This window comes from Triplophysa rosa, linkage group LG24 (genome assembly GCF_024868665.1).
Source record: "Triplophysa rosa linkage group LG24, Trosa_1v2, whole genome shotgun sequence".
Lineage (NCBI taxonomy): Eukaryota > Metazoa > Chordata > Actinopteri > Cypriniformes > Nemacheilidae > Triplophysa > Triplophysa rosa.
In genome coordinates, this window is record NC_079913.1 from 567,848 (window position 1) to 594,934 (window position 27,087).

At 41.3% G+C, this 27,087-nt stretch overlaps 1 protein-coding gene across 5 annotated transcripts; it reads right to left on the reverse strand.

The window, feature by feature from the left end:
• tmtc1 (transmembrane O-mannosyltransferase targeting cadherins 1) lies at nucleotides 1–26,491 on the reverse strand. Of its 5 annotated transcripts, none has more exons than XM_057323869.1 (20): nucleotides 26,031–26,491; nucleotides 22,260–22,437; nucleotides 18,527–18,600; nucleotides 18,051–18,227; nucleotides 13,206–13,287; nucleotides 12,298–12,401; nucleotides 11,827–11,905; nucleotides 11,635–11,745; nucleotides 8,363–8,481; nucleotides 6,141–6,308; nucleotides 5,415–5,528; nucleotides 5,101–5,244; nucleotides 4,769–4,898; nucleotides 4,543–4,645; nucleotides 4,284–4,419; nucleotides 4,038–4,182; nucleotides 3,167–3,304; nucleotides 2,735–2,857; nucleotides 1,868–1,945; nucleotides 1–1,137 (listed from the first exon to the last, which is right to left on the reverse strand). In XM_057323869.1, exons 1-20 carry the CDS (start codon nucleotides 26,339–26,341, stop codon nucleotides 1,015–1,017), a joined length of 2,637 nt encoding a protein of 878 aa, XP_057179852.1. In that variant the 5' UTR covers nucleotides 26,342–26,491; the 3' UTR covers nucleotides 1–1,014. The 5 variants fall into 5 exon arrangements, with proteins under 5 accessions (XP_057179852.1, XP_057179851.1, XP_057179853.1 ...); XM_057323868.1 differs by having other exon boundaries at nucleotides 8,363–8,484; nucleotides 26,031–26,487; XM_057323870.1 differs by having other exon boundaries at nucleotides 4,790–4,898; nucleotides 8,363–8,484; nucleotides 26,031–26,484.
• Between the last annotated feature and the right edge of the window lie 596 nt (nucleotides 26,492–27,087).

A 27,087-nucleotide genomic window follows, 5' to 3' on the forward strand; every position in this document is an offset into this window, starting at 1 on the left:
TTTAGAGATACTAGATGATATTTATTAAATAATGATACATCGCTTCACATTGACATGTTTAGCACGGCTGCTGAATTCAAGAAATGTTCTTGATGACAGTTCCTATGGCAACCGAACGTAAGTGCAAAGATTACGGTATAATCGAGGGTACCGCATGACAAATCCAGGCCACCACTTAAAAAGACTCAAATCTATTTAATCACATGGTGACCTAGTTCAAGGATACGATGTTCATCATTAGAATTTTAAGCGTCATCAGTATAACAGCTTATGAGGGTTCTTGATATGTAATGCACTGCACAGGTCAATATGCCTTTAGTCCACGATACATTCCACAATGATAGCATGTATAATAAAGACAAAATAAAGCACATGATAAAACATGCTGTCACGTTTTCCTTCATTTAAATCACTCGTAAACACTTCCAACATGAAACAAAACAATTGGAAGAACGCAGACCACCCACGGATTTCTTCCATGTTCATGGAACACAACAGAAGCACCAGTCATCTCTAACAACATTTTGTCTGAAATGCTTTTCGAGGCTTCGCAATCAGTCAAGCGGATCGAGCTCCGGCGCTCGGGTGGAACAGCTACGGCTCTGCCTTCGGATCCCAGAAAAAGGCCTCGGAGACGGATCTTCTGTATAAAGGTCTGACGGCCCATTATCTAAAGTGGACCCTTCCATCTGCAGTCAAGTCTCAGAAATGCTCTCGCCATCCGACCTGTAAAGTGTAAAATGGCTTTGGGTACGACACGCATGGACACTGGTGAGGACTCCTGAAATATGGTTCTGTAAGATGCGCTGAGGTCAGAGGTAACGGCACGGTCCATTCCTGGATGGAGAGGCTATTTGGATTAGTTCAATTTAAGACCCCCTCTTGTAAAGCACGGAGGCCATTTATCAACTCCTGAGTCTTGAAAGCTGTAGTTTGCATTGTCCCACGCCCACCCATCTCTCTTGGTCACTGCTCTTCTGTGATTCAGCCGACAGCTCAAGTCACGCCGTTGTTTTACGTCCCTTGTAGTTTTTTCTCAAGTCTGTCCAGCTTGGCCAGATTCTCTTTTAGCAGTTTGGAACCGGGTGAAAGTAGAAGGGCTCTTTGGTAGTACATTCTCGCTGCTGCATAGTCTCCCTAAAAGTACACAAACAGGCATTCGAAAAGAGCTTGGGTGAATCTCATCAAGAAATATCTGGGTCACCTTTAGCTCAGAATCAAAAGAAAATAGAAATCCTCTTTTTGCATAAGATATAAGATACTTGTTTTTTGGCAATTTGGCCTCATTACTGCATTACTGTAGAAAACATATGGTATTCAAATTCTTTATTAATATTCATTCTGTTTGGGAAATAATAATTTTCTAAATTAAAATGATTTTAACTATTATATCGTACTTATTTATTATCTATAATTGAAACTTTACAGTATACTGTAAAACTGTACATACTTTATTTCAAGATTTAAAAAAAAACCTCACGTTGCACGAGTTGAAAATGTCTTGTTTCAAGTTTACCGTAATGGTCTCAGGACGTTTTCATTTGTTTACTTTACACACAAAATGTAGTGTTATTATACCCCTCATTATTATTTTGGGGGTAAAAAATAATTTAGACACATCTAAACAATTTTCATAAGATGTCATTTATAATTTAAATTTGACAGTACACTGTAAAAATAGATAAATATATGAGATTTTTAATTAAATTGCATAAGTGGAAAATGAAAAACAATGGTCCTCCAATTGATTTTTTATTATAACTTTGGGAGCTTAAATACAATCTAGACATCTCTAGACAGTCTCATAAAATATCAGGAGCTTTATAATTGAAGTGTTTGCTTTAGAAATCATACTCATTTATCATACCTTGATGTGCTGAATGCCGCCCATGTTCATCCACGCTTGCGACTGGTCGGGTTTGAGTTCAACAGCAAGCTTGTAACTCTGAAAACATGAAACACTGTGTACAAAATATATAGCCAGTGATACGTTCAACAGCCCAAAACCCCTTTTCATAACTGTTTTTGGCCTGTGATAGAAATACGACCCGTTCATAATTCATAACCACTGGAGGCATATTTAACAGACCGGCTCAAAAGGCTTTTGTATGGGGCTTTATAATCCAGCTTTGAACCGGATAGCAGAATTGAGCACTTTCGCACTTTTGACCTGTAAACCTGAGAGCAGTCTGTTCTCATCTGTCCTTTGTGGTCAACATAAAAGTAGGACTACAGGCCGATCCGCAGCGGGAGACCGGGAACGCTTCCAACCACAACAACCTTCTTATTAACCAGAAAACCGTCTTTTAAAGGTTGTTGTGAATACGGAGGTTAACAACTAAAAACAGTCAAATGTTTCTTCCGGAATGAGATGAAGTCTAGACGGGGATGAAAGGAAATCCCTGATGTCTCTGTGATAGTATCAGGACAGCAGAGAGGAGCTGTGTGAAGGTGGGAAGAGACGGAAGAGTGTCTTTCAGACTGACTTTAGACCATCAATGTGAGGTCTGGTCAACATTGCAGCTTATTCTATACAAGAAGCGGTTACTGAGATACTAAGGGGATGGATGATTGACAGGTCAAATAACCAACCACAGTTCGAGGTTGTATTTCTTGTTCGTCAAAAAATACCATAAAATACAGTACCATAAATACTATATTTAATAGTTAACCCTACCTAAACCTTGTAAACAAGAATGTTGAGGATCTGCATGATAACTAAAGGTAAATTCACCTGGAAGGCCTGGTCAAGATCGTTCATCTCTCTGAGCTGGTTGCCCACGGAGAAATGCAGCTCTGCCCGCACCGCAGCGTCTAACGGCTCCTGCCGCAGGGCTTTTTTCAAAGCATCCAAGGCCTGAAACACAAGCGCACATTCATTTTAATAGTACTAGTGCAAGTGCAGTCTTGGGAGCCATTTAGATTTCTCTTTGAGGTCCGTTAATTAAAGAAAAGAGTAAAGAGAAATGATCTGCGATTCATTCTAGTCTCCGGACAGGCAGACGCTCGCTGGGACTCAATAACATTCCCTATGAATTGCCGACCACAGCAGAACTGCACGACGGCAAAATGAAAATCCTGCATGAGTTGAGCTCCAAATGAGAAAAAGGCTTGCAGTAAAAGCGAGCATGCATGAATTAGCGCACACAAACCCGCGTACACACACCTCAGTGTGGTTGCCTTGTTTGCTGTAGATGGCGGACAACAAGCGGTAACATTCAATGCAGTCGCCCGTCTTTGAAATGATGCCCAGGGTCATCTTCTCTGCCTCTGTAGAGCGGCCCGCCATGGCTAAAACCTGCGCCTGTCGAGAAATAACGAAATAAATTAACAAAGAGCGACAACCCGCTTGTGCTTTTCAGGCAGTGATGTGGATCACCGTGAAAGGTCTTTGGAGACACATTTAAGCTGATGCTGTGCTCTCAGATACACCGCAAGCAAAGCTTTCTGGAAGATGCTGAGCCGATGTTGTCAAATGTAATCGCAAAGCCAAGTGCTGGACTTTTATTTGTGTTTGTATCTATTTTGTAAGACAAAGAAAGCCAGAAGACACGCTTTATGTGCACGCTAAATTCTGATTGGCCCTTATTTCTTGATTTAAAAACCCCAAAATGAAAATTCTGTCTTTATTTACTCACCCTCGAGTTGTTCCAAATCTGTATCGATGTTTTTGTTCCGATGAACACAGAGAAGGATACTTAGACGAATACTTGCAACCAAACACTTCTTGGCCACCATTGACTACCATAGTGGGAAAAAAATGCGTTACAAATGGCTTTGTTCTGTTTAGCCAAAAGAGAAGATATTTTGAAGAATGTAGGAAAGCAAACAGTTCTGGGGCGCTTCTGACTACCATTGTCATTTTTCCTACCAAGAACTGTTTGCTTACAAGCATCGATCTCTGTGTTCATCAGAGAAAAGACATGTATACTGATTTGGAACAACTCGAGGGTGAGTAAGCGATGACGGAATTTTCATTTTTGGGTGAACTGTCCCTTGAAAGATAGTACTGATTCTTGCACAAAGTCACTTCTTACCAGAGCGAGCCAGATATCAGTGCTGTCCGGCTGAAGCGTGGCTGCTTCTCTGTAAACCTCCAGCGCTTCTTCATATCTACCCGTGTTATAGTATAAAGCACCCAGAGGGGTCAAGATCTCCACCTTACGGACCACCTGCAGGGCCCTGTGTGCAACACACACACCCAGACACCCAACAGTAGGTTTGCTGTTGCATTCATTGTAAGGTGGATAATCAAATAGACTATACGTTTGATCTCATCTTACCTTTTGTACCATAACTCTGCTTCTTCATTGTCATTGGAGGAGCGAAGAAGGCGGCCCAGGTTCACCATGGCAACATAGTGAGCTGGCTTCAGACGGACAGCTTCCTGGTAATGAAATGCAGCACGGTCCCCGTGACCTACAATGTACAGTAAGTGCATAGCAGAAAGTGTTTGTATTATATTTAAAAAGTAAGCATGTCGATTCTCTTAGTAACAGCACAGCAACCATTCTGGCTAGAAAAGAAAAATAAGCCTCTCACCAGTGTCCACCAGGAACACACCGTAGTTATTATGGAGGTCAGAACTCTCCGGGCAGTTCTCAATACCCTTTGTGTAAATCTCATTTGCTTCTTTTGAACGCCCCTACACAAAAAAAGGGAAAATGTGCATTACATAACAATAAGGCTTCTTACGAAGCAATAAAAATAAAAATGTCGTACAAGTATTTTTTTTACTATGTGTACGCGTCATTCACTGTAACAAAACCTGAGAGGGGGAAAGAGAGACCTGGTCAGCATACAGAGAGGCGAGGCTGGAGTAGGCATCAGCGAAATGTGGACCGAACCAAATTGATTCCTGTAACATCCTCTCAGCCTCCTCCTCCTTCCCCTGAGACCTGGAAAACAATTCGATTACCATCGTACACACTCAGTTTTCCTCGACATTGGTCTTGTTTCGAAGTACAAATACCTATTTAAAGAACATGATATTATTTGACAACCAAATTATAATTATATTCATATTCATGCCATATCTGTAAATTCTCTTTGACTTTTAAAAAATGTTGTTTTATAGCAATCATGTGGAGTTATGTTTACTTGAGGAGGTTGCCCAGGTTGAACAGAGCTCTGTTGTGTTGAGGGTTAATGTCCAGCGCTTTCCTGTAATACATTTCAGCCTCCTCAGCCTGGTGAGTCAGGGTGCCCAGATTATTCAGAGCGCTGGCATGTCGTGGGTACAGACTACACAAAGAGACAGAGAGTGAGACGGGGAATCGTTGGAATTTACATAATCAATCAAAGTACCGATTCTACGGTGGTTGGTTTATAATAGCACACAAAACACAGTCGAACAACATAATCTTGGATTTCATATGTATTCTTTAGGGTTTGGCACTCTCACATACACATACCCGAGGGCAGATTTATAGTGGTGAATGGCTTCTTGGTTTCTGCCTCTGTCCTTCAGGAAGTTGGCGTAGTTGTAATGAACTTTAGCATTGTGAGGTAAAGTCTGAATGCCGGACCTGAGGGCAGGTGGGAAGAAACTTGTTCAGAACGCCGAGGCCACAGAGAGGAACTAGTGTGTGAACCCTGAACTACACGAACGACTCCTAAATCATATCCACGTGTTCCCAAAGAAGCAAGTCTAAAAACACAAACTGCAACTAATGGAAATTTCACTCCGAACATTCGAGACAAAAACTTGATCCAATTCTTAAAATTGAAACTAAAATCCATGAAATATGAAATAGTACAGACATATTCAATAAAAAGTTCAATAGGTGGATGTCAAGATTTCTAATGTATAACAGCACGACATTACATTAATGATTCTCGAAATTCTTCCGAAGAAAAATAGCATGCAAATTGTAGGGTTGATTTTTATTAGGCTTTTTGACAACTTGACAGTATAAATCACATTCAACTTTTCTTTTCTTTTTTGTTCATTTTTGCTGTTATTTAAAATATTGCTCTTGTTTCTAATGCCCGTCTTTCATGAGAGGAATGGACAACAACAAAAAATCGTATTTTAATACAGATCTTTAATCCTGCATGTACACTAAATAGTAAAAGAAAAATCCTGCGTGAACGATTGCTTTAAGACAGAGTATCCTGGCAGTGAAACACACACAAACCTGAACAGGGCTTCTCTGGAGAGCCAGATCTCATTCTGTTGGACCGTCTTCCAGGACAAGAGAAGAAGAACAACCAGCACGGACACTGTAAGCGCGGCTGCACCCCATCGACTGACCACTGAATACAGTCTGTTCAGTCCATGAACCACCAGAACACAGTAGCCCATACTGCACACACACAACCACACGGTCTTCACGGTCTTTCCTAAGTCGTGGAACACTATTTAGACGCACAAATGTTAATGCACTCCTGCTTTCAGACATCTAAAGGACTCATTTAAACATGTAAAGAAAGTCATAATCAGATGGGAGGTTTATATTATAACACAGAGACATGAACTATTTGTCAGTGTCAGGCGGGCGATCGAGAGTCTGACCTGAGCACATATTTGATCATCGTGAGAACACAAAACGTCTCACAGTTCATCTGAAGACGCCGGTGTCACAGCTGAAGTCAAACTAAAATGACATCTCCCACAGACATTATGAAATATTAGTGTGGAAAAAGACACACCACACTACTCTCCAATCTCCTTTTCTTTCCAAGCCTCTCCGCTCCGCTTCACAAAACCTGCACCTCCCCGTCGACACCCACTCTTACTCGGAGACAGAATGTATGAAAACTCCTGCGGTTTCACACTGTTACTGCTTCCCACGCTCACATTTATTCATTTGGCAGACGCGTGTACAGAGTCAACACGCTAAACAGTACCGTGAGTTTAAGGCCATGCTGCTAGGAGGATGGAGGATGACTCACTTCACATCTTTCCGAATCCAGCGGCACATTCACATTTGATATGGATGGCTTTTGTAATTCTGTGTAAGATACTTTCCTTGAACTGGGTTTTTACATTTTCTTAAGAACTTCAAGCAGAGGTGGTGTTGCGATGGATTTTATTCCGTTGCAGCTCAGGTCTCTAAGACATCCTTGAATATGGCTCAAGTCTGTCCTTCAAGGATCCTGTATAGAATTGAACTGTTTTACTTCCTCTAGGCGAAACCTCTCTCTCGGAAAATGTACAGAAACCAAATGCTTACGAATGTTTAACATGCATGTTGTTTATCTCTAGTTTGTGAATCTTATGAAACCTGCTAAGATATCCATGTCTATATTCATCCAAACATCAATAAGAAAGGACATTTTGCACACAGAAAGTAAGGTTTTAGCTCAAAATGAAAATTCTGTCATGGATTGCTCCCCCCAAGTTGTTCCAAACCTGTATACATTTCTTTGTTCTGTTGAGCACCACGAAAGATATTTGGAGAAATGTTAGCGACTGACATTTATGGCATATCATTGACTACAATAGTAGGAAAAATGTAAATGGTAGTCGAGGGTGTCCTAGAACTTTTTGCTTTCCTAAGTTCGTCAAAATATCTCATTTTGTGTTCAACGGAACAACAAAAAAGTTATTTTTTCCTTCTATGGTATACATTTTTCCAAATATCTTTCGTGGTGCTCAACAGAACAAAGAAATGGACACAGGTCTGGAACAACTAGAGTGAGTAATTCATGACAGAATTTGGGTGGAGTGTCCCTTTACTGTCGTTCTCATTAGTGGTCTTAAACATTTTCTTCTACATGCAAAAGAATGATATACTATATACATTGTGAAGTATTAGCAGTATTCCATACAGTACTGTTTTACAAATATAATGCACTATATGTTTACATGACATTTGATATCATGTGTTAAATTGCAACCTACGGCTTTCTAAGATTGCAAATCAAAAACTTAAAAGATTCCAAGATCAAAGGTTCAATGAGTTTGATCATTTTTTACGTGATCTTTCTGCTTCATAAACACAAAGACTATGAACCGGTGACCAGTGTGAGTTCCTCACATTCCTCTCATAGCTCTGCTGAATTCTTGAAAATATTGTGTGGAAAGCATGTGTGCAGTCCTAACTTATCTCTTAACTATTGCTGTTAGTGCTAACAAACCCAGCGTTGCTAATATCTTCCCAGCATGCACACAGAGGGCATTCAAATGCACTAAGCAGAAACCCCTCGTGACTCATAACCAAGTGTGCTCGGGAACTCATTTGTTTCAATTTGCGCCTCATTGTTTAAATGATCTCTAAATTTGCACACTTGACAAACAGACACACACATTTATAAAACAGTGCATTATGGGAAACGTTGTTCTGACAGATTATGCATTCTTATCAGTAGCCTGTTATCCTCACAAAGGGATAAAAGAGGGAGTCGGCGCACAGACCTGGGCATGTAGAGAACTCTTTCCGCCACCACAAATCCCACACGGAAGAAGAGATTACTGGCTGGGATGAAGGGAAAGACCAGGAACAGCACGCCTACTAACACCTCCTTTCCTTCCATCTTCTAAACAAAGAGACGAAACAGAATAAAAGAGAGATGCAGGGGCTGAGAAGCTGCTCAAACCACGTCGTCAGTGTTTTCAGAATAGCTATTATGTTGTGCAGTACATTAAACGTGAGTGACGTTTGTCTGCGCAAAACTCCCAGGGTACCGCGCTGTGGCTGCTAAGGCATTCTCAGCATTTTCAACACGTTTAAGGTTAAAAAGAGATATTTTTAGGTCATCCAGATACTCTCGATATGAGTCTGGGTACATCCTTTAATCTATGTTAATTTTGTCCAAAAGCAGGCGGTTGGAGGGGCTTCCAGGCCCTGAGGTGAGGAAGGGCTCTCCAAGGTCTATTTAAGTATATCCTACTTTACAGGCCCGGGGACAGGGGTCCACCCCAAAAAAGTTGACCAGGACCACTTCCTTAACAAATCACAACCCAAACAAGCCCACAAACACTCAAGGACATGATCGACACTCTTTACTGTCTTTTCCCACAACGCTACATTAGCTTTATGTGAGTCTGTAGGCTTGAAAAATGAGCTGTTGTGTTATTAATGCATAAGATCATTAAATGTGACAGCTGAAGAATGGAGAGGCAATAGAGATATGACATGGATATGCAAGATGATGGTGGAATGAAATATCCCGCTCAGTTTACTTCCAATACTCTGATAAGAAATAAACAATAATATTGAAACCATTGTCTGGAGTTGTTTATTCTCACACAGAAAATCCAATACACACCCAGACAGGACATCAATGTTTTAAGATTGATTTTTGATTCGCATTGCATTAGAAACATTAATTACAGTTGAATGTGAAACAAATGAGAAGATATTATGACGCATGGCAGGACAGCGTTAGAGAAACAGGAAAAATGCTGTGTAAAACATTCAGCACAGTCTGTGTTATCGTCTCGCTCTTGGAGCCCAATGTTAACCTAGTAAACATTTGCAAAGACACAGATTGGAAAGTCAATAAGGTGAATCGCTGACACACGGCTGATATCGAAGAAGCATGAAAAAGGCGTAGCCAAGGACGGTACCAAACACTTTTTTATTCATTCTTTTTCTCTCTCACTATTAAAATCAATTCGTCTGCTGTACTTGTAAGACATTGATCTGTTAATGTGGATGGTCATTTTTTTAGGACAAAACGTATTGTAAAATGATGAGAGACAAAAAAACCTGTCAACACGCACGCACAAACACACGCATGCACACGCACAGACACACACACACACGCAAACACACGCAAACACACGCACACACACAGCTAAAGCTGGGTCATGCATATAATGATGGCTTTGGCATTATCCATTTTACCAGTCTCCATCTGTTGTCATGGCAGCGCACACAGAGGTCATCCGTAATGTCAGCAGACCAAAGTCCATTCAGTAGCATTCACCTCCTTCATTTCATCTCGCCGCGGCCTTTTACTATTTCTCTCCACTTTTCTGTCGTCTTCCTCAAACTCCTCATCTCTTCCTCTATGTGCGCTGCAAACCAGTCCTTGACGAAAGGAAACTGGCTCTGATTTTCTTATAAGTTAAAGTCAGTTTTGACAATTTTTGAAGTATTTAGTCGAGTACGTCCCCTTGACACCATGCACTTGAGGCTTAGAGTTAACATGATCAAAGTTGCAAATTTGCTTATTTACTTAATGACCCAGAATTTTGATATTTGTATTATTCATTTAAGGCCACATATTCTTAAATCCTCAAACTTTGTTATTTCAAGTTTAAACTAGATTTTGAGTCCCAGATTTTCTCTGTGACCATTGGACCACATGTAAACACACGACTAATGACTGGTGGAAGTCAGTTTACTTGTGCAGTATTTATGAAATCTGAGTTCGGCTTGAGAGTCTTTGCACACTCGCGCGGCTCGACGCAGGCGGTGTACTGACACTGGTCTGCCAGAATGTGTCAGTCACACACTATGAATGATTCAGTCAAGGGAATATGAGATCTGCTGATCACAGACGGGGATATTCTCTCTTTCTCTCGTTTTCCGTCCTTCATGTTTTCTCTGGACCAGCCATTCACACTTTTTTCTTTCTTCAGACTCAAGGACTCGAGTGGAGACATGTGAAAGTTTATAAAAGGATTTCACCCCACACCAGCACACTACTCAAAGAGCATTCTGGGAACCGTCAAACAATGACTGACATCCAACTAAAGTGGCTTAAATGTTTTATCAGCTTTACTGGAAAGTTTTACAATTCCTGAAAAAGTAAATAAAGCTAAGGCAGTTGTGTGGGACTTGTGTGGTTGTTTTCAGCGACTTTGATGGTGAAAGTGCTTTTGTACGCTGTGTGTTTGTCTATGAGGAATTCCACCAATGGGGGCAAAGTCAAGTAACATTCAGAATTTAACGATGAAATGTGCAGCTTTATTTAATGCATTGACGTATCTTCCACTGGAACAGGAAGTTAGGGCGGGACATAGGGAGTGGAAACATCCTCCCTATCTTTTTAAAACAGCCAATAACATTTAATTTACCTCGCAGCCTGGAATTTGATGAGAAGCTAAAGTGCAAGTTGATCCCAACAATTTATTTTATGGGCACTAAGATTTGACTTTTAAACTCGTGAAATTTCATTTCGAATTGAATTGGCCACTCTTCAAAAGATGTTTTCATTTCTATGAATCACATTTTTAACATTTATTATTACCATCATCTGATGTAAAGATTGATTTTAATATCATGCCACCTGCATTCTTCTTCTGCATCTTGTTTTTATTTTTTTATTCAAATTAGAGCAACATTCTCACATGAATTGCACTCTGAATAGGCTATGATGCTGAGGTGCTTCAAAACATTTCTGGAACTGAGACAAGCCGAGCAGAACAAACAGCCCGATGAACTGAAGAAATAATCTCACTGCACGCGTAACCCGCGGGAGGAAATGTGAGCATCTGCAGACTCATTCACACCATCGCTTCTCTTTTCACGGGTTGCTATGGAGATGTTTAGTGAAGAATTGGGATCGAGCACACGGGAGGGAAACGGATAGAGCAGCGGGGTGCGAGACAGTGTGAATGCTTTCATCCCCATCAAACAGTGAAAGGCATGTTCGTACGTGTCTGTTATGACAGAAGAAGTGCGTGAACCTGTCGTCCCGGCGGCTGTCTTGACGTGCAAATGTGTGTGCGCTCACCTGCAGATGTGTAACACAGGTCATGCTCAGTGCCAGCATCACCAGAGCCAGAAGCAGAGATGCAATATTCCGTCCGTCCCACAGAGATTCAACCAGAGGAATACTTCCCACCTGTTAAACACAATACGCATCAAACACTCACTCAAAAGCATCTCCGCGTGAATTTCCGGCATGTTACGTGATGCAATTTACCTGCCAGTCGTAGCAAAGCACTATGGGGGCCAGTAAGAGGCAGGCGTTGAAGGCGAGCAGATAACAGTACGTGAGAAACCTAAAACAACATATCACGCAATATTAATAGGAACACTAGAGATTTGTGGGATAAAGGATTTAAACAAACCCCTTACAGTACGTTTAAGCAATAGGAACGCTTGCCTTAACAAACAGCACCCAGCCGAGCATATACATTACAATTCAAGCGTGCAGATCTAGCTGGAAATGCTGAATGGGATGTTTTAATGGGCTATCTGTTGCAGCCAAATGAGTCAATAATACAAGTAAAACAACAGTTATTTATAGATGTAAGGCAACGTAAAGGCTTTCCTGCTTTCGTGTGCATACACAACTCACCATCATAAAGTCTGCTAGTCTACATATACAGTAATCATAAATGTGAACATATTTCTCGGCATTACAAAAAAAGAGAAATGCCATCGTACTGACCTTGTCAGCAGGTACGGAGAGAAAGATGCAGGATTGTCTTGCTCTGAAAACAGTGGCATGGAGCCACCCATCAACCACAAGCGAATAGACATGATGACGATGACCTAAATGAAATACAGTCAAATATCTTGTGAATTTATTGCAAATGAGGTCGTTGTAGTCTAATGGTAATGGATCTAGGCTGCTAACCAAAAGGTCCGAGTGGCAGGAGCTATTTCATTATTTCTCAAAGCCTCTGTGCCCATGGGACAGAAAGCCCTTATGCCCAGTGGGACTGTTCTTTGCAAGATGTTTTGTGTTGCTTTAGAAAGTAATTACTTAGCCTTGACACTTGGCCCGGTTTCACAGACAAAGCTTAATTCTAGTCTCGAACTAAAAAGCAGGTTTGAGTTGTCTTTATTGAAAACAACTTGTTTTTCTAATGCATGTTTATAAAAGATATTTAAATGTCCTAGTTTAACTAAGGTCTGTTCCATGCTTGATCTTAACACTGTCTGGGCAACCGCCCCTTAAAGTCACCATGAAATGTTTTTTCCCCGAGTTGACATATTTTTCATTTAAATTCTAGAAAGTGTTTTATTCTACAAGAATGTGTATATCCCTCTTACGAAACAAAAGATCTGATATTATTATATATATCATATTCTTCAAAATATAATGCAATATGTTAAATAATACATTTCCATATTATATTGGAACCAATTGCATATATTTTACAATATACCATAAGCAGAAATTCCTTATGTAATATATTAACAATGTATTATTGTAAATACTTTCGAATATAGGAAAATATATGTTCTTTACAAATATTTTTGGCATTTTTTTCAAAAGCATAAAGCCTGCCCTGCACTTTTGAAACGTGTACACTAAAATGTATTTAACACCATGAAAACATGGCAACTTACGTGTAATGAGACGACACAGGCGCGCTTGATGAACGGAGAAGATTCTCTCACGAGCGCCTTCAACCTGGAGTGTGACAAGTGCCTAAACACGAAGCATTCATCAACTCCATAACTCAATCAACAATCTCAATTGCATTCATTACAGACTTCATCAAACCATTATCTAATTAATTTACGGCCATATTAATCTGTTCACTGCTTCTTTTAATTATTAACTCTCCATCTCACAAGCGTTACAATGCAGAGCTTAAAGGAAATAAGACGAACGGGGAGCCCTAAACTAAAATGGCAGCATTTCTATTTGAACAGCGTACAGTGAATTTTAATTCAGCGTGACTGGAAATGAAGTGAGATGAATGGAAGAGGAGAAATAGGAGTGAAAGTGAAATAGAAGGGGGCGGAGCTCAGGCGATACATCGCACTTGTGCTGATTGAGTCGGTAAAGCGCGGAGGAGCGTTCTGCTTAATGACCGTGTGCGCGTGCATCAGTCCCTTTCACAGTGTATTGTCCTCCAGGGATCAGTAAACGTGCTCGAAGGGAATAGCGTAATACAAAAAATGCCAGCCTCCCGCCCCTCCGTCTCTTTCCTTTACTGCTAAACCTTCTTTTCGGATTTACTGCCGTTTTAGTCTCTTCCTCACTGTAAGACAAGGAGAATGAGACAGGACAGTCTTCCACTGAATAGTAAGTACTTGATCAATTATTCAGTTGAGCAAAAAACAAACATCGTTCATTAAAACATAGTAACTCTAAAATAACCCTTCATTTCAGATGACATCATCAGGACCCCTTCAAATGTCAACCAATGGGTGGCTCGTTTGAAATGATTCATTGAAAACTGCAAGAGCGTTACGATAGGTTGCCATTTTATTTGAAAAACAACAAACATTTCAGACAAAGCACACCCCTGTGACGTCTACTGTTTTAATAATAATGATGTTAAACGATGGCAACTGCTTTGTCATAACAATGCATTACAGCCACTTTGAATTCACAGTTATGGCATCTCAACGACAGATGCAGATAAACAAACACGTTAAACATTCAGTCGTGCATTTCTGAGTATCTGATAGGGCACTTACGTAACATTACGCTAATGAAGAGTTATAAGAGAGAAAACGAAGAGTCGCCTTTCTGCATTTAACAAAACCCACAAGTGGCTCTCCACCTCCTCACTACAAACACAAGAGGACAGCGTGTCTGCAGGTATTACAGCGACCATCACTCATTATCCTTCAATCACACGTTTCACACTGTGTGTGTGTGTGTGTGTGTGTGTGTGAGAGAGAGAGAGTTTGTGTCTCGTGTCGTCCTCAGCAGCAAAGGTTCACAGGCACTCTTGAAAATCAAATAACGCTGTAGAGCCCTTCATTCCCCTGAGGACAGAGAGGGACAGAGATGATCGTTGTGCTTCTTCAAGGTTGTGCAGAGTAATGAAAATCTACAGTCAATGTCACTCATATTACTCTCATGATGCTCCTTTCTGATGTCACGAGGCCTCGATAACTTCCTGTTACAAGGATACCTCGGCTAACACATTACGCAAAAGTACAAGCCAAATTAACAAAATAAAACGATACCAACTGTACAATAAAGTTCTTAAAAACCAAACCAACTCCAACTCTAAATTCTGACTGGATAAGCCACGTGGTGTTCGCACATGTGAACGCACCAGTTTGCGGTGTTGCTGACCAACCACACACAGTCAGGATAATGATCTATATTACTTAGCAGAAAAAAAATATTATGAATAATATAGGTAATATCATCTGATTTATTATTACTAACAAATGTTACTGTTTATATAAGAATACCACATTTCAATAAGCCACTTGCTTCTGAGCATTACTGCGGTAACATGCTAAGATCACTCTGACACACCGCCTCCCGTAGACGATTGCTTTAGTTCTTGAGAGACTGCTTTATTTCTTCACTGAGGTCATATTCACTGTGACGAAAACAGCAGAAATAGATGCACGTCTTGTTCTTTCGATCTATGCCGAACACACTGAATTGCACATAGTTAGACTGATCTCTTCTACATAACATGAGATCATGAAAATGACGTTTCATGCAGTGTGTAATGTTGGCGTGTTTGAATGTAAGCAGTCTGCCAAGTTGTAAAGCCGAAGGTGAATGAATAACAAAGTTATTGTCTTGGAAAAAAGAGAGTCGACTCTGAATCACGCAAACGAGTCGTCCCTAACTCCGATTCGCGAACCGCCGCAGATTTACGTCACTACATATAGTCCCCGCCTACGTTTTGCTAGGACTGCCCGCCAAAACTTCACTTCTCCCCCAAACAAGCTGTAGCTCGTGAGCCTCATTCGCGGTAGACCAATCACAGCAGACTTAGACCATCTGACCAATCACATCAGACTAGGGCTGTCGCGATAAACCGAGGATAAATATCAGGTGATTTATGCACAGCTTGTGAGTGCAGTACGGTAAAATGCTGCTGCACCCGAACGCCAGAGGGCGCTCTCGTGCGGAAACTCCACATACGCACTGCAGAAGAAGACCATGACGCCTTCTAGAATCTAGGAAATGCCTAAGGACATCTTTTTATCACTGTTCCTCAAGCCTCCTCGGGTATTTTCATGATAATAAAGTATATTTATAATGATCATGTTTGACGGGTGTTGCTTTTTCAAATGCACTTTATAAGCGACTCAAACTCGCACTGCTTTTAGATCGAGCAGCATTTCCACTGATCCCAGAGCCGTGCTTCACGGACAAGCTATCGACACATTGCATATCGCAGCCAGCTTGATTTCAATAGGATTTAGTGGTATCGCGATAAATGATCGTGCAGCCCTACATCAGACTAGGCTAGCGGAAAGGAGAGGATTAGACACATGAATCAAAGACACGAATCAAGAATAACTGCCTATTATTACGAAACAATAGTGTTTTTACACCTTCTATGTACATAAACTTGTTGGTCACTCCATAAACCAAAGTAGGACCTTTAAAATCCCTAGTTATGTACTCATTAATAATTGACAGCTGGAGCTGAAAATGATGTTGAATATTGATGGTAGATTTTGGTACATAACATAAAACGGATACAATTTTCTGGCAAGCGGAGTGTGGAAAACCTCGAGAGCCACCTGCACAATGTGAGACAAAGCCCCGCCCACACGTAGTGACATCATGCATTAGAATATCAATACAGTAGGAAATAACAATTCCCCCTTTACAATTTTAATACCGCTTCAATTTGGAGTAAAATTGCTCTAGATGGCGTAATATAATTGGTTCACAATTAGGTGAGGTGGTCTCCCCCCATATGCCTGCACTCATAAACCTTGGTTGGAGGAAAAACCAGTGATTGATTCAATTGTATTCTGGCCTCCACCACTACGTTAAGATTTGTATCTTTCAGTAATGAGAACCCAAGGGCTGGTCAGTGCGTCCCTCTGCGGCTCCTACTCGCTCTTTCTTCAGTTTTTCACACCCTCAACAGTGAAGACCCACCGGACACAGAGCAGAGTTGAAGTAACCGAGACTGTAATTGAAGCAAATACGGTTCACATCGAGAGAGAGAGAGAGAGAGAGAGAGACACAGAGAGAGAGAGAGAGAGAGAGAGAGAGAGACACAGAGAGAGAGAGAGAGAGAGAGAGAGAGAGACACAGAGAGAGAGAGAGACAGCCAGAGAGCAAGACAGAGAGTAGGGTAGTGCGGTTTCTGTTTGTTTCGCCTGATCTCTTTGAATGCCAATTACTGCCAGCCCCGAACAAAACAGCCGGGCTTTAATTGGAAGATTGCTTTGTGCGTCGTCTGTCAAAGAACGGCGTGCCGATCTCAGCTTCAAATATCACGAGTCATCCTTTAAATCAAAGGTTTCAACATTACTAATGCCATGAAGCATCATTTCTTGCTGGTATAGATTCAAAGACTTTCAAAGACTAGATTCAAAGACTACTTTTGTTTAAATTTGAGTTCAATAAAAACGAGTCATCAAGAAGGTCTTCTCTATCGCTTTGCATTTAAGTGGCTCCAGTAATGTTGAACAGAGCTCTTATTTAAAAATATGATCTAAGCAAAGAAAATAAATGTGTTGTAATGATCCACACCCAGGCATGGTATTCTGATGATCACCCTCACGCAGCAATACACACAACTTTGTGTCGGTGTGCAAACTGTGCAACACATCTCGAAATGGCAACTGAATAAGGTCAGACGGTGTGTCAGCATGCATTTGCATGTTTTGATGAGCTAAGCAAATTTTCAGACAGTACATAACCAGTCGATGTCCCTGGAGGTTTCTGATGGGTAAATCCTCTCTTAATGAATTTAGAAAGTATGCACGCTATGTGATCCGATTACATGATTTGATGCTATTGGTTACTTCTGGCTCATCTCAGTCTCAAGCAAAGATGAAAAGCATATGGCTGGGTCTACAGTGGAAATCTCCATAAACTTTCCATTGAAGATTTCATTTTAGACAGAGACAGATGGGCTTCTTTCAACCCTCAACATGCCATTTCTACAAACTGTCCCACACCAATGAGGGATGAGCATGTTTGTTGTTTCAAATCTACACACAAAATGCGTATAAATGATCATTAAAGGTGGATTTATGTCTTTCGTGGAAAGATGGTTACGGAAATAGTAAAGCGCTGGTTTTATGATGTCATAATGACAAATAAAGTATGCACTGCTAATTAAAAAAAAATGTGTAACCTAAAAAGATTAAAGACCTTAATGTTATGTTGCAAAGAACATTTCACTGCTTTGTAAAAAACAAAGTGACAAGCCAACGCCAGCTGTCAATCATTTATGATGGGTCATAACTGCAGTTACACACACATGAACACACACACGTGCGGTAACTTACGAGACGAGAGGTTTACGGCAGATCACCAGGAAATCGTAGAGGACGCAGACACCAAAAACCGTGATGCCCGTCTCTTTCACCAGCATGGCGCAGGTGCCCAGCAACAGACTGAGAGACAGCGACGGGACAGAAACTGTGGGGGGGAAAACGTCCGCCCTTCCGCCTGCTGACACACTCCTGAAAAAAACATCGAGAAGTCACGTAACTAAAATAGAAACGTGAGCATTAAGAAAACGTACATCACACTGAAATATTGGCAAACACCTGCTTTTACTTTCCCAGGCTTAAGATTGAATCATGGATAAGAAATAAATGTGTAATGTGAATGTAAATTATAATTGTAATGTGCACAATTACAGTAGCCTAATTAAAGTAATTGTAATTCATTTTTAACTTCAGTAAACGAGGCAATTATGCGGTTTTCATTGCGAGATCAATGCATGCTTACAACGCTAATGGAAAGATATGACGGTTACCTAATATAGGAGAGAAAGGCCAGAAGGAATAACATGCTGGCTAACACATCAGCTCTCCCCACGATCCCAGACACCTGCAACACACGCAACTCATGCAATAAATGCAACGCATCCATTTGACAACAACAAAACAATAAACATCTCTTTATTGTAACAGCTTTATCACAGGGAACAGTTTGTATCTGCGGTGCGGTCAAAAAAAGGAAACGAATGAAATGGGCCGAAACTGAGACGGAAAGAAGAGACTTACATCCCCGCTCCAGTCTGCATTTATGTTCCCATCCCCCTTAAAAATGTGCATCATCCTCACCCTCCCCTCATCTCTGTTCTCCTTTCCTCTCCTCTGTTTTTTCTCCCTCTTGTTTTTGCCAGAGGCGCAAATGTTAAAATGATCCCACAGTTGACACACTCCACATCTGGAGCATTTCTGAAGCCCATCCCCCCCGAGGCAGAATTCCACAGAATTAAACACACACACACATCTACAGCACACACCCCGGAGCAAAAGACCGTACATGCACCGCTGGTGCGCGTGTGTTATTGCACTCCCGAGACGTCAGCTTTCATGTGAATATAGTAACAGCCCACTGGCCCTGAACTCAACTCACCGTCGAGTGTTTAGGGGCCGGCCGGCCAAAGATGTAAGTGTTGGGCTAGTAGTCAGCAAGTCTACGTAAGTAAAAACGACTTTCTTAAATCAGCTTACATCAACCAGGAACAAATGATCACGAGTTTTGAAAAAGGCTAGTGTACTGTAAATAATAACGGTTTACGGTTCCTTAGCAAACATCACTCAAATAAATTCACATCTGTCGCTCCATTGGACTCGTATGCTGTGACATCCTTCCTCCAATTGATTTTTGACAGTTTTGTTCAAGCAATATGCAATTTGCATCAATTACCCAATCTCAGAATATATCAAATCTATACCGCTGGAGAGGGAGAGAGAGCACAAGCGAGCATAAATGGCCAGCGAGTCTGCCTAACATTCTAATCCTGTTTCTTGATCTATTGTGTTTGGAGCCGAACGGCGACCCGGGAATCTTTGGGGCCCTTTCGAGGGTGTGGATTCAAGCACAAGCCAGCCAAGCTAAGATCGGCGATTAGACATGCACGCACGCACGCACACAAACTGAAAGGTAATTGTATATCAAGCTGGAGATCTAAAACGGACTGCGGTTTGTAAAAAGACCCACAGCGAAACCTCGTTTCAGCCAATTACCTAATTCTGCAGGAATTTCACGAGAACCGCTGCAGTAAAGTCCAGACCAGCCCTGCCAACAGAGAGTTCACAAACACCAATGTCTGTATATACAAACCTACACAAGGAAAACACCTTTGTCAATGTGAACCCATACAAGCGTAAGTGAGTATAAACAAAGATAAACAAATACGTTTTTATCTCTCTGACACACTGCTTCTACTATTGAAGGTAAGCAAGCGTTTGACACGTGCTCATGTGAGTGGATATTTTGTCAAATAAGCAGTTCACAAACGTGTTATCTGGAAACTATTACTCACATTTATAAATGAAATAGAGGAGTATGTGAATATAATAACACTACATGCTTTAAAGGTAAACACTTTTAAAACCTAAAAACAAACAAAAGATATTTCAAACAACGTTGGTAACCAAACGGTCCCCATTGACTTCCATTGTATGGACACGACATTTGTCAAACATCTTCTTTTGTGTTCCACAGAAGAAAGAGTCATATACAGGTTTTGAACCACACGAGGGTGACATTTTGGGGTGAACTATTCCTCTAGCAAATAGAAAGATTTCCTATCAAGCTTTACGCAAACACACATTCCTGTCAAGAGTCATAAATCCACACAATGACAGGACAGGCAGGTGCTTCACTTAAAACACGGCATGACATCACGACACGGTCCGGCGCTGGAGGAAGTCAAGCAGATGGTTAGCATGCTGCGGACAGACTTCCATACAGTCTCCAGGGAGGAAAAGAATGAGCTCTTTCATCTTCCATCAGGGTCCTGCTGATGCTTGTAAAGCGATGCTCCACGCCGCTAACAACTAGCCAGCAGTCCCTGCTACGAGGAAAACCTTCGGTGACGAGCCCAGTTACGAGAGGGGCTTGCGTGTGGACGGTCGGCACGGCAACCTCGCAGAGCATCTGATGCCGTGTTATTGGATATCAGTTACTACAATATCGACACAATATAACACACGGAAATTTCATCACAAACTGTTTTGTTACATGAAAGCACCCCTGCGTTTGGGGATTATGGTCAAGGTTGGGTCATTGTGACCAAATGTTGCTTTTAATGAATGATTTTTGCTTTATATGATAGATATATAACGTATAAATATAAACAGAAATTCAAATGTAAAATTCATTTCTATTCTATTAAGCTTCCTGTATGTAAAACCGTGTGCTTGATTTAATATTAAAGGGATAGTTCACCCAAAAATCATTTCCTCACTCTCTTCTCATTTCAAACCGGTTTGACTTTCTTTCTTCCGCAGAACACAGAAGAAGATATTTTGAGGTAAGTTGGTAACCGAACAGCGTCGGCACGCATTCACGTCTATTGTATGGACACAAAACCAATGCAAGTGAATGGGTGCCGGCTAACAACATTCTTCAAAATATCTTCTTCTGTGTTCTGCGGAAGAAAGAAAGTCAAACAGGTTTGAAATGAGAAGAGAGTGAGGAAATGATGATAGAATTGTCATCTTTGGGTGTCACTTTAATTCACATTCATTCAAGTTTGCATGAATTCTTCAATAAGTTCAAATCCGGTTGGCAACATTTCCATATTTCCCAAAAATTTCTCGCACTATTTAATTTCATTATGTTCTAATAAATGATTCAATAAAAAATGAAGCTAAACTGCATAGACAAACTCACAGTACGTCTTTCCAATACTTATCCAAACACTAATTATATTTCTGCCGAATCAATCAAATCTCAGAGGATGCCACCTTCAGTAGCTGTGTGCGTGTGTGTGCGTGCGTGAGTGTGTGTGTGGGTGTGTGTGTGTGTGTGTGTGTGTGTGTTCAGTCTCATTAATGCTGGGGGGCTGCCGTGCAGCTGTTGATGTATAGTGTTGTTTACACAGGGCTGATGATCAGAGCTCGGCTCGCCGGATGGATTCGCTCCAAACTCCTCGGCAAACGCTCTACTGTAAACAAACTCTGCTCTCCAAAACACACAGGCAAATACGCAGTCCCGTAAAACCTCATAAAAAGCCCTTAAATTACAAACTACTGACTCACAAAACATTAGCAGTAACTATTCAATAACTTTCCACTTATTAACATTAGTTAACATGAACTAACAAAGAAACAATACTTGTAAATACATGAAATAATGATCGCTTTAACATTTAATAGTACTATTGTGTACTACTAATATAGCTAATAAAATCACTAATGTTGACGAATAAGATATTATTGAGAAGTGGAGCCACATTAGCTAACCACAGCCGTCCAGGAAAATAAAAGCATTTGGCAGGCGCTTTTATTCAAAGCGATTTACAGTGCATTCGAGTTGTGTGTTTTTTTTGTACAGTATGTGTGTTCCACGGGATCAAACCCATGACCTGTTCGCTGCAAGCACAATGCTGGACCAAATGAGCTACAGGAACACAACCAAATTGAAACATTTGTGTCAGAAAATACCTAAACGAAATCTACAGACGATAATGGAAAATAAAGAGGTGAGCAAAGGCCTAGAATGGGCTGGAAACAGGTGTGCAAACTCACCGCTTCTGTGTGAATGGGGTGCGCTGAGAAGAGGAGGGCGGTGAGGAAGGACAGGCGGCTGTCGTCAAACACACACAGTTCACAGGTGTGCATGAGCAGTGCTGTCACCGTGCAGTGCAGACACACGTTCACCAGGTGGAAGTAGAACGGGGTCATGCCGGCCAGCAGAATGTTTAACCTGGGACGAAAAGACATTGAACATTTGTTTTTAACTTGAATCGTACGTGAACATGAATGATGGTCTGAATTTCGTTTTACATCTGAAACGATGTCAGGATGACATCCCATTAGTCCAAAAACCTCTTTGACACAACCAAATATTTCATATTAAACGCCACAATTGGCTGTGATTGTGTTTCATCAATTTTTTGCTTTTAGTGTGAAAAATGATTAGACACAGGAAACACAAGGAACAGATAATATTTTCTAAATTCATATTTTTTAAGGATTTTTAATGATATCAAGACCAGATCCGAATGGCAAAACAAGATCTGCATGTGGAAAACCTCATAAATAACGAAAGAAATTCCAGAAGAAATTGATTGACCTTGCAATGTAGCAGCGCAGAAAGCGCTTCAAGAAGAACCCAGTGAGTTAGACATGTGAGCCGGCAACAATTAGCCTAAAGTGATGCAACATTAATGAGTTTCCATGGTCACCTTGACTTGAATGAGAGATTGAATTAAAATTTGGTAAGAGCACCGCGGGCCGACACGGTCATGGAGAATGTAGATGAAAGACCATGAACACATCTCACCATTCACTTAGGGTTCTTTGATAACCAATGATCAGACATTAGCTCACCTCAATTTAAAATAAAACGTCAGGATTTCAGAAATTACAATTGACTAATACAGTCTAAAAGTAATCACTGGATACCTGTACCGGCAACACAAACAAAAATATTCAATACAAACAACAACAAAAATGATACAATAACCGATAAATCACACACAAGACCAGGAACATATTACAAGAATACAAACAGTAAACCCTAAATGACTTTGACAGGTTCAGTGGCAGCTTTACTGGAAGACCAACTGGGACAGTGTATACCTTGTTACGCAACCGCCCGTGAGACTGCAATGCACATTATTTTACATGAGTCAGTGACCACACCTGTCACTTAACATTTTGCTCCGAGCTTGACGATCAGCAGCCGGGGACGAAGACATTCACGATGAGAAAATTGAAAATGGCATGACGGAGTAAAAACGGCAACGACGTGAAACGCATTGTACATTAGTGGCTAATAGTAAACCTATGTTTGTTTAACCAGCACTGATTAACATGACATGGAGAATCCTTGAGTGCATTACAGTCGCTACAAGAGAGACAGAAAATGTCTTCAAGCCTCATCAGAGCAGAAAAACATCTCTCCGTCCATGCTGGGTGCGCAGGCTGTATTTGCCATCAAACAGCATCACTAGGGCATTCAGCAATCACAGAGCCATAGAAAACTCTTGGCCACATCTAACAGCAGCTAATTGCAGATCTACCCAAGATTATAGCATCTTCTCCATCTGTTTTGAATGCTGAAACGGGAAAACTTTTAAAGGAATAGTTCATTTAAACTATTATATTTTCTGTGGAATAAAATTTCAGTCTTAGAAAGTAGAATTTGTTTTACAGTTCTTACCATACTATAACAATTAATGATGACCAGGGTGCAGCAAAAGGTGTTACGCGGGGAGCCTTATCTGACAGCAACATTCTTAGTTGTCAGGATACGTTCTCCTGCTTTGATAGAAAATTTAGTGAAATCAGGCCTGTTTGTTTTGGTGTTAAAGTCAGCAGAGTTAATGTGAGACAAGTATAAACTTTCTATCCAATGGAACAGAGGGGGAACGGTATCTGACAGCAACATTCTCCATTGTCAGATACCGTTCCCCCAGCTATGACTAGCAACATATAGCCTTGACTACCAAGCCTTGAGACCAATACTGTTTTTGAATCCACTTGATTGTCAAGAGATGTGCAACTATTCTTTAATATTTTCCCTTTCGGTGTTCCTGAGAAGACTGGACGAACATAAAGGTGAGTTCACCACTCATTTAACATCGAGTCTCGCGTTTTCCACACGCTAGCCTCTGCTTTAAGCTCCAACTCTCTGTGCACGTCTCCAAAAGACAGCTGAAGTTTTTCAAGAGCCTGCATCAAAGAGCAGATAAAAGACACGAGGATCAAGCTGAGATACTCTCACAGCTCTCCTGCACACACATTTCTATGGCCTCATGGGTATTTTCATCCCTCTCATTCCCACACACACACACAAGTGGAGTACCTCACAAGCAGCATCCTTTCTGTCTCATAACAATCACAACACCGTAATCCTCTGGGTCTTAAAGGTGTTTCTGATATTAGTGATGAATGATTTACTATTGATCATTCTGTTACACTTATAATAACCTGGATCCCCCTAGCAACTGTATAGAAATAGGCTAAAAAAACACCTTATACATAACACGACTTACCGTCATAGTGTTGAATCCTAAAGGGACTTTCATACATTAAAAAAACATTCTTGTAGGAATTACACTTATAAATATTAAACAAACATGTTATTAATAGAAACATTGCGTTTCAATCAATTATTGCCTTATATATATATATATATATACCTATAAAAAATATAGGCTCCAGTGTTTTAGAGAAGCAGCTAGGACTGAGAGCAGCTGATCTAAAAATAAAGATAAAGAATAAGGCGCAAAGTTTGCTGTTAATTGCCTTGCTAAAAATAAACAAGGAACTAAGTCCTCCTCCAGTCTTCATCCCGCTTCGCGCTATCTCAATGAGGAGAATCACTCGTGATGTTGTGGCAAAGCTGTCAGATCCCACGCCATATGGACTATGACGTCATGGTGGCGAGAGGAACGCCCCGCGCTCTAAATCCGGAGCAAAACCTTATCTCTTTAACTCCCACACTGGTCTGCCTTGTTTCACCGCAATCACGTACTTTTCACAAGTGGGAAGAGATCTAAAAACAGCTCTCTCCATAAACTGGTCAACATGTGCGGTGACACTTTGTGTCAACAGCTGCGCAATCACGATGTTAATGACGCTGTTCAATATCTCAAGTTGCGTTTACTGAGGACTTTCGGTTTCGTAAGTACACTTGGTTGGACCAGACAAACGTCTTTCATATGCACGTTGCGTCGCGCATCGCGAGCGCTGCGGTTTGAAGGGGGTGTGTCAAGTTAAAACAACTTTTCTTGCAAGACGCGTTTACCCTTGCGTTACGCTCAGCCTTGTCGTTCTGGCACACAAACGGATTATGGGACATTTACATTTTATGCCTTTTGCAGACGCTTTATCCAACTCAAGGTATACGTTTGTTTTAGTATATGCGCTCCCTGGGAGTAAAAACCATGACCTTTGCGTTACTAGCGCAATGCTACGCCAGTTGGACTACAGGAACAGTCTCGCGCGCACGCCCCTATGAGCTGTTAAAACGGTATGACCAAATATTAACTGCATTCACCACGCCCTTGGGTTTAGCACACTTACTTAACACATGATTGACAGATCAATGGATCAAAAACTACAAAACCCATTCGGCAACTGCAAATGTCACTGCGCATTTCAGCTCAGTTATTCCCGTTTTTCAACATTTGTTTGCAACCAAGTTTCTTTAAAGCTGCTTTGCAATGACGCACACTGTGAAAAGCTCAAGGCAAAAGAAATTGCAAAGTGCGTTCAAAAACTATCCAGCATGCTTCTCTGAAATGCAAACAGTTGAGATCAAAGCTCCGTCTGACATGATGCTCTTACTTGAAAGTGAGGATGCAGAGGGGTCGGTAGGATTTGTGGCTGGTGTTGTCAGCCATCCGTTTGCCCCAAAAGTCATTGGTGAAGATGCTCCGCAGGCTGGACCCCGGTCTGACATCCGGATTGTTGGTGATGGCCCATATATCATCATGCACAAACTCTCCCCAGAGAGAGTTACTGTAACAGAGCGCGCACACCGCCACCAGCACGGCGTACCGGAGCAGCTGGACTGCCGTTACCGACAGGAGCAGCGCGGACGGCCGCCGGTGGGTTGGATGAGACGCGGCTTTGGTCCCTCGGTTGTTCGCTGTCATGTCGGTCCGCGTCTTGCATGCTGATTACGGGGGTGAAAAGGAGACGCGTCCCGCGTGCTGCCCTGACGCTCGGGTAGGATATCGGCTCCGAGTCTGAATGCGTAACGTTAGCGAGTGTGAATGTGTATAAACTGCTGGAATCTGTGTAACCGCCTACCGGCGCATGCGCAGGGGAACCAGAGGGGAGAGAGAGAGAGAGAGAGAGAGAGAGCGCGAGCGCGAGAGAGAGAGAGAGAGAGAGAGAGAGAGAGAGAGAGAGAGAGAGAGAGAGAGAGAGAGAGAGAGAGGAGGAGAGAGAGAGAGAAGAGAGAGAGAGAGAGAGAGAGAAGAGAGAGAAGAGAGAGAGAGAGAGAGAGGAGAGAGAAATGAGAGAGAAAGAGAGAGAAGAGAGAGAAGAACGAGAGACGAACGAGAGAGAGAGAGAGAGAGAGAGAGAGAGAGAGAGAGAGAGAGAGAGAGAGATGCATGCAAATTAAAGCAAATATCCACAGCAACTATAGTTTCCACCACAATACCAGGGATATTTAAATAATATTTACTCTATTCCATTACTTTTATCACCTTTCAAATCATTTGTAAATATTGGTTAAGAATTAAAACATTTTTTTTAAAAGATTGCATTTCCAAAAAGCAATTCATAAACACATATTTTAGAAACAAATATACAAAATGCAAATAAACAAAATGACAGAACGATGTAAATGCTTTTTACCCTGCTTGAAAGAGTTGTCTTGAACTGTTTATGG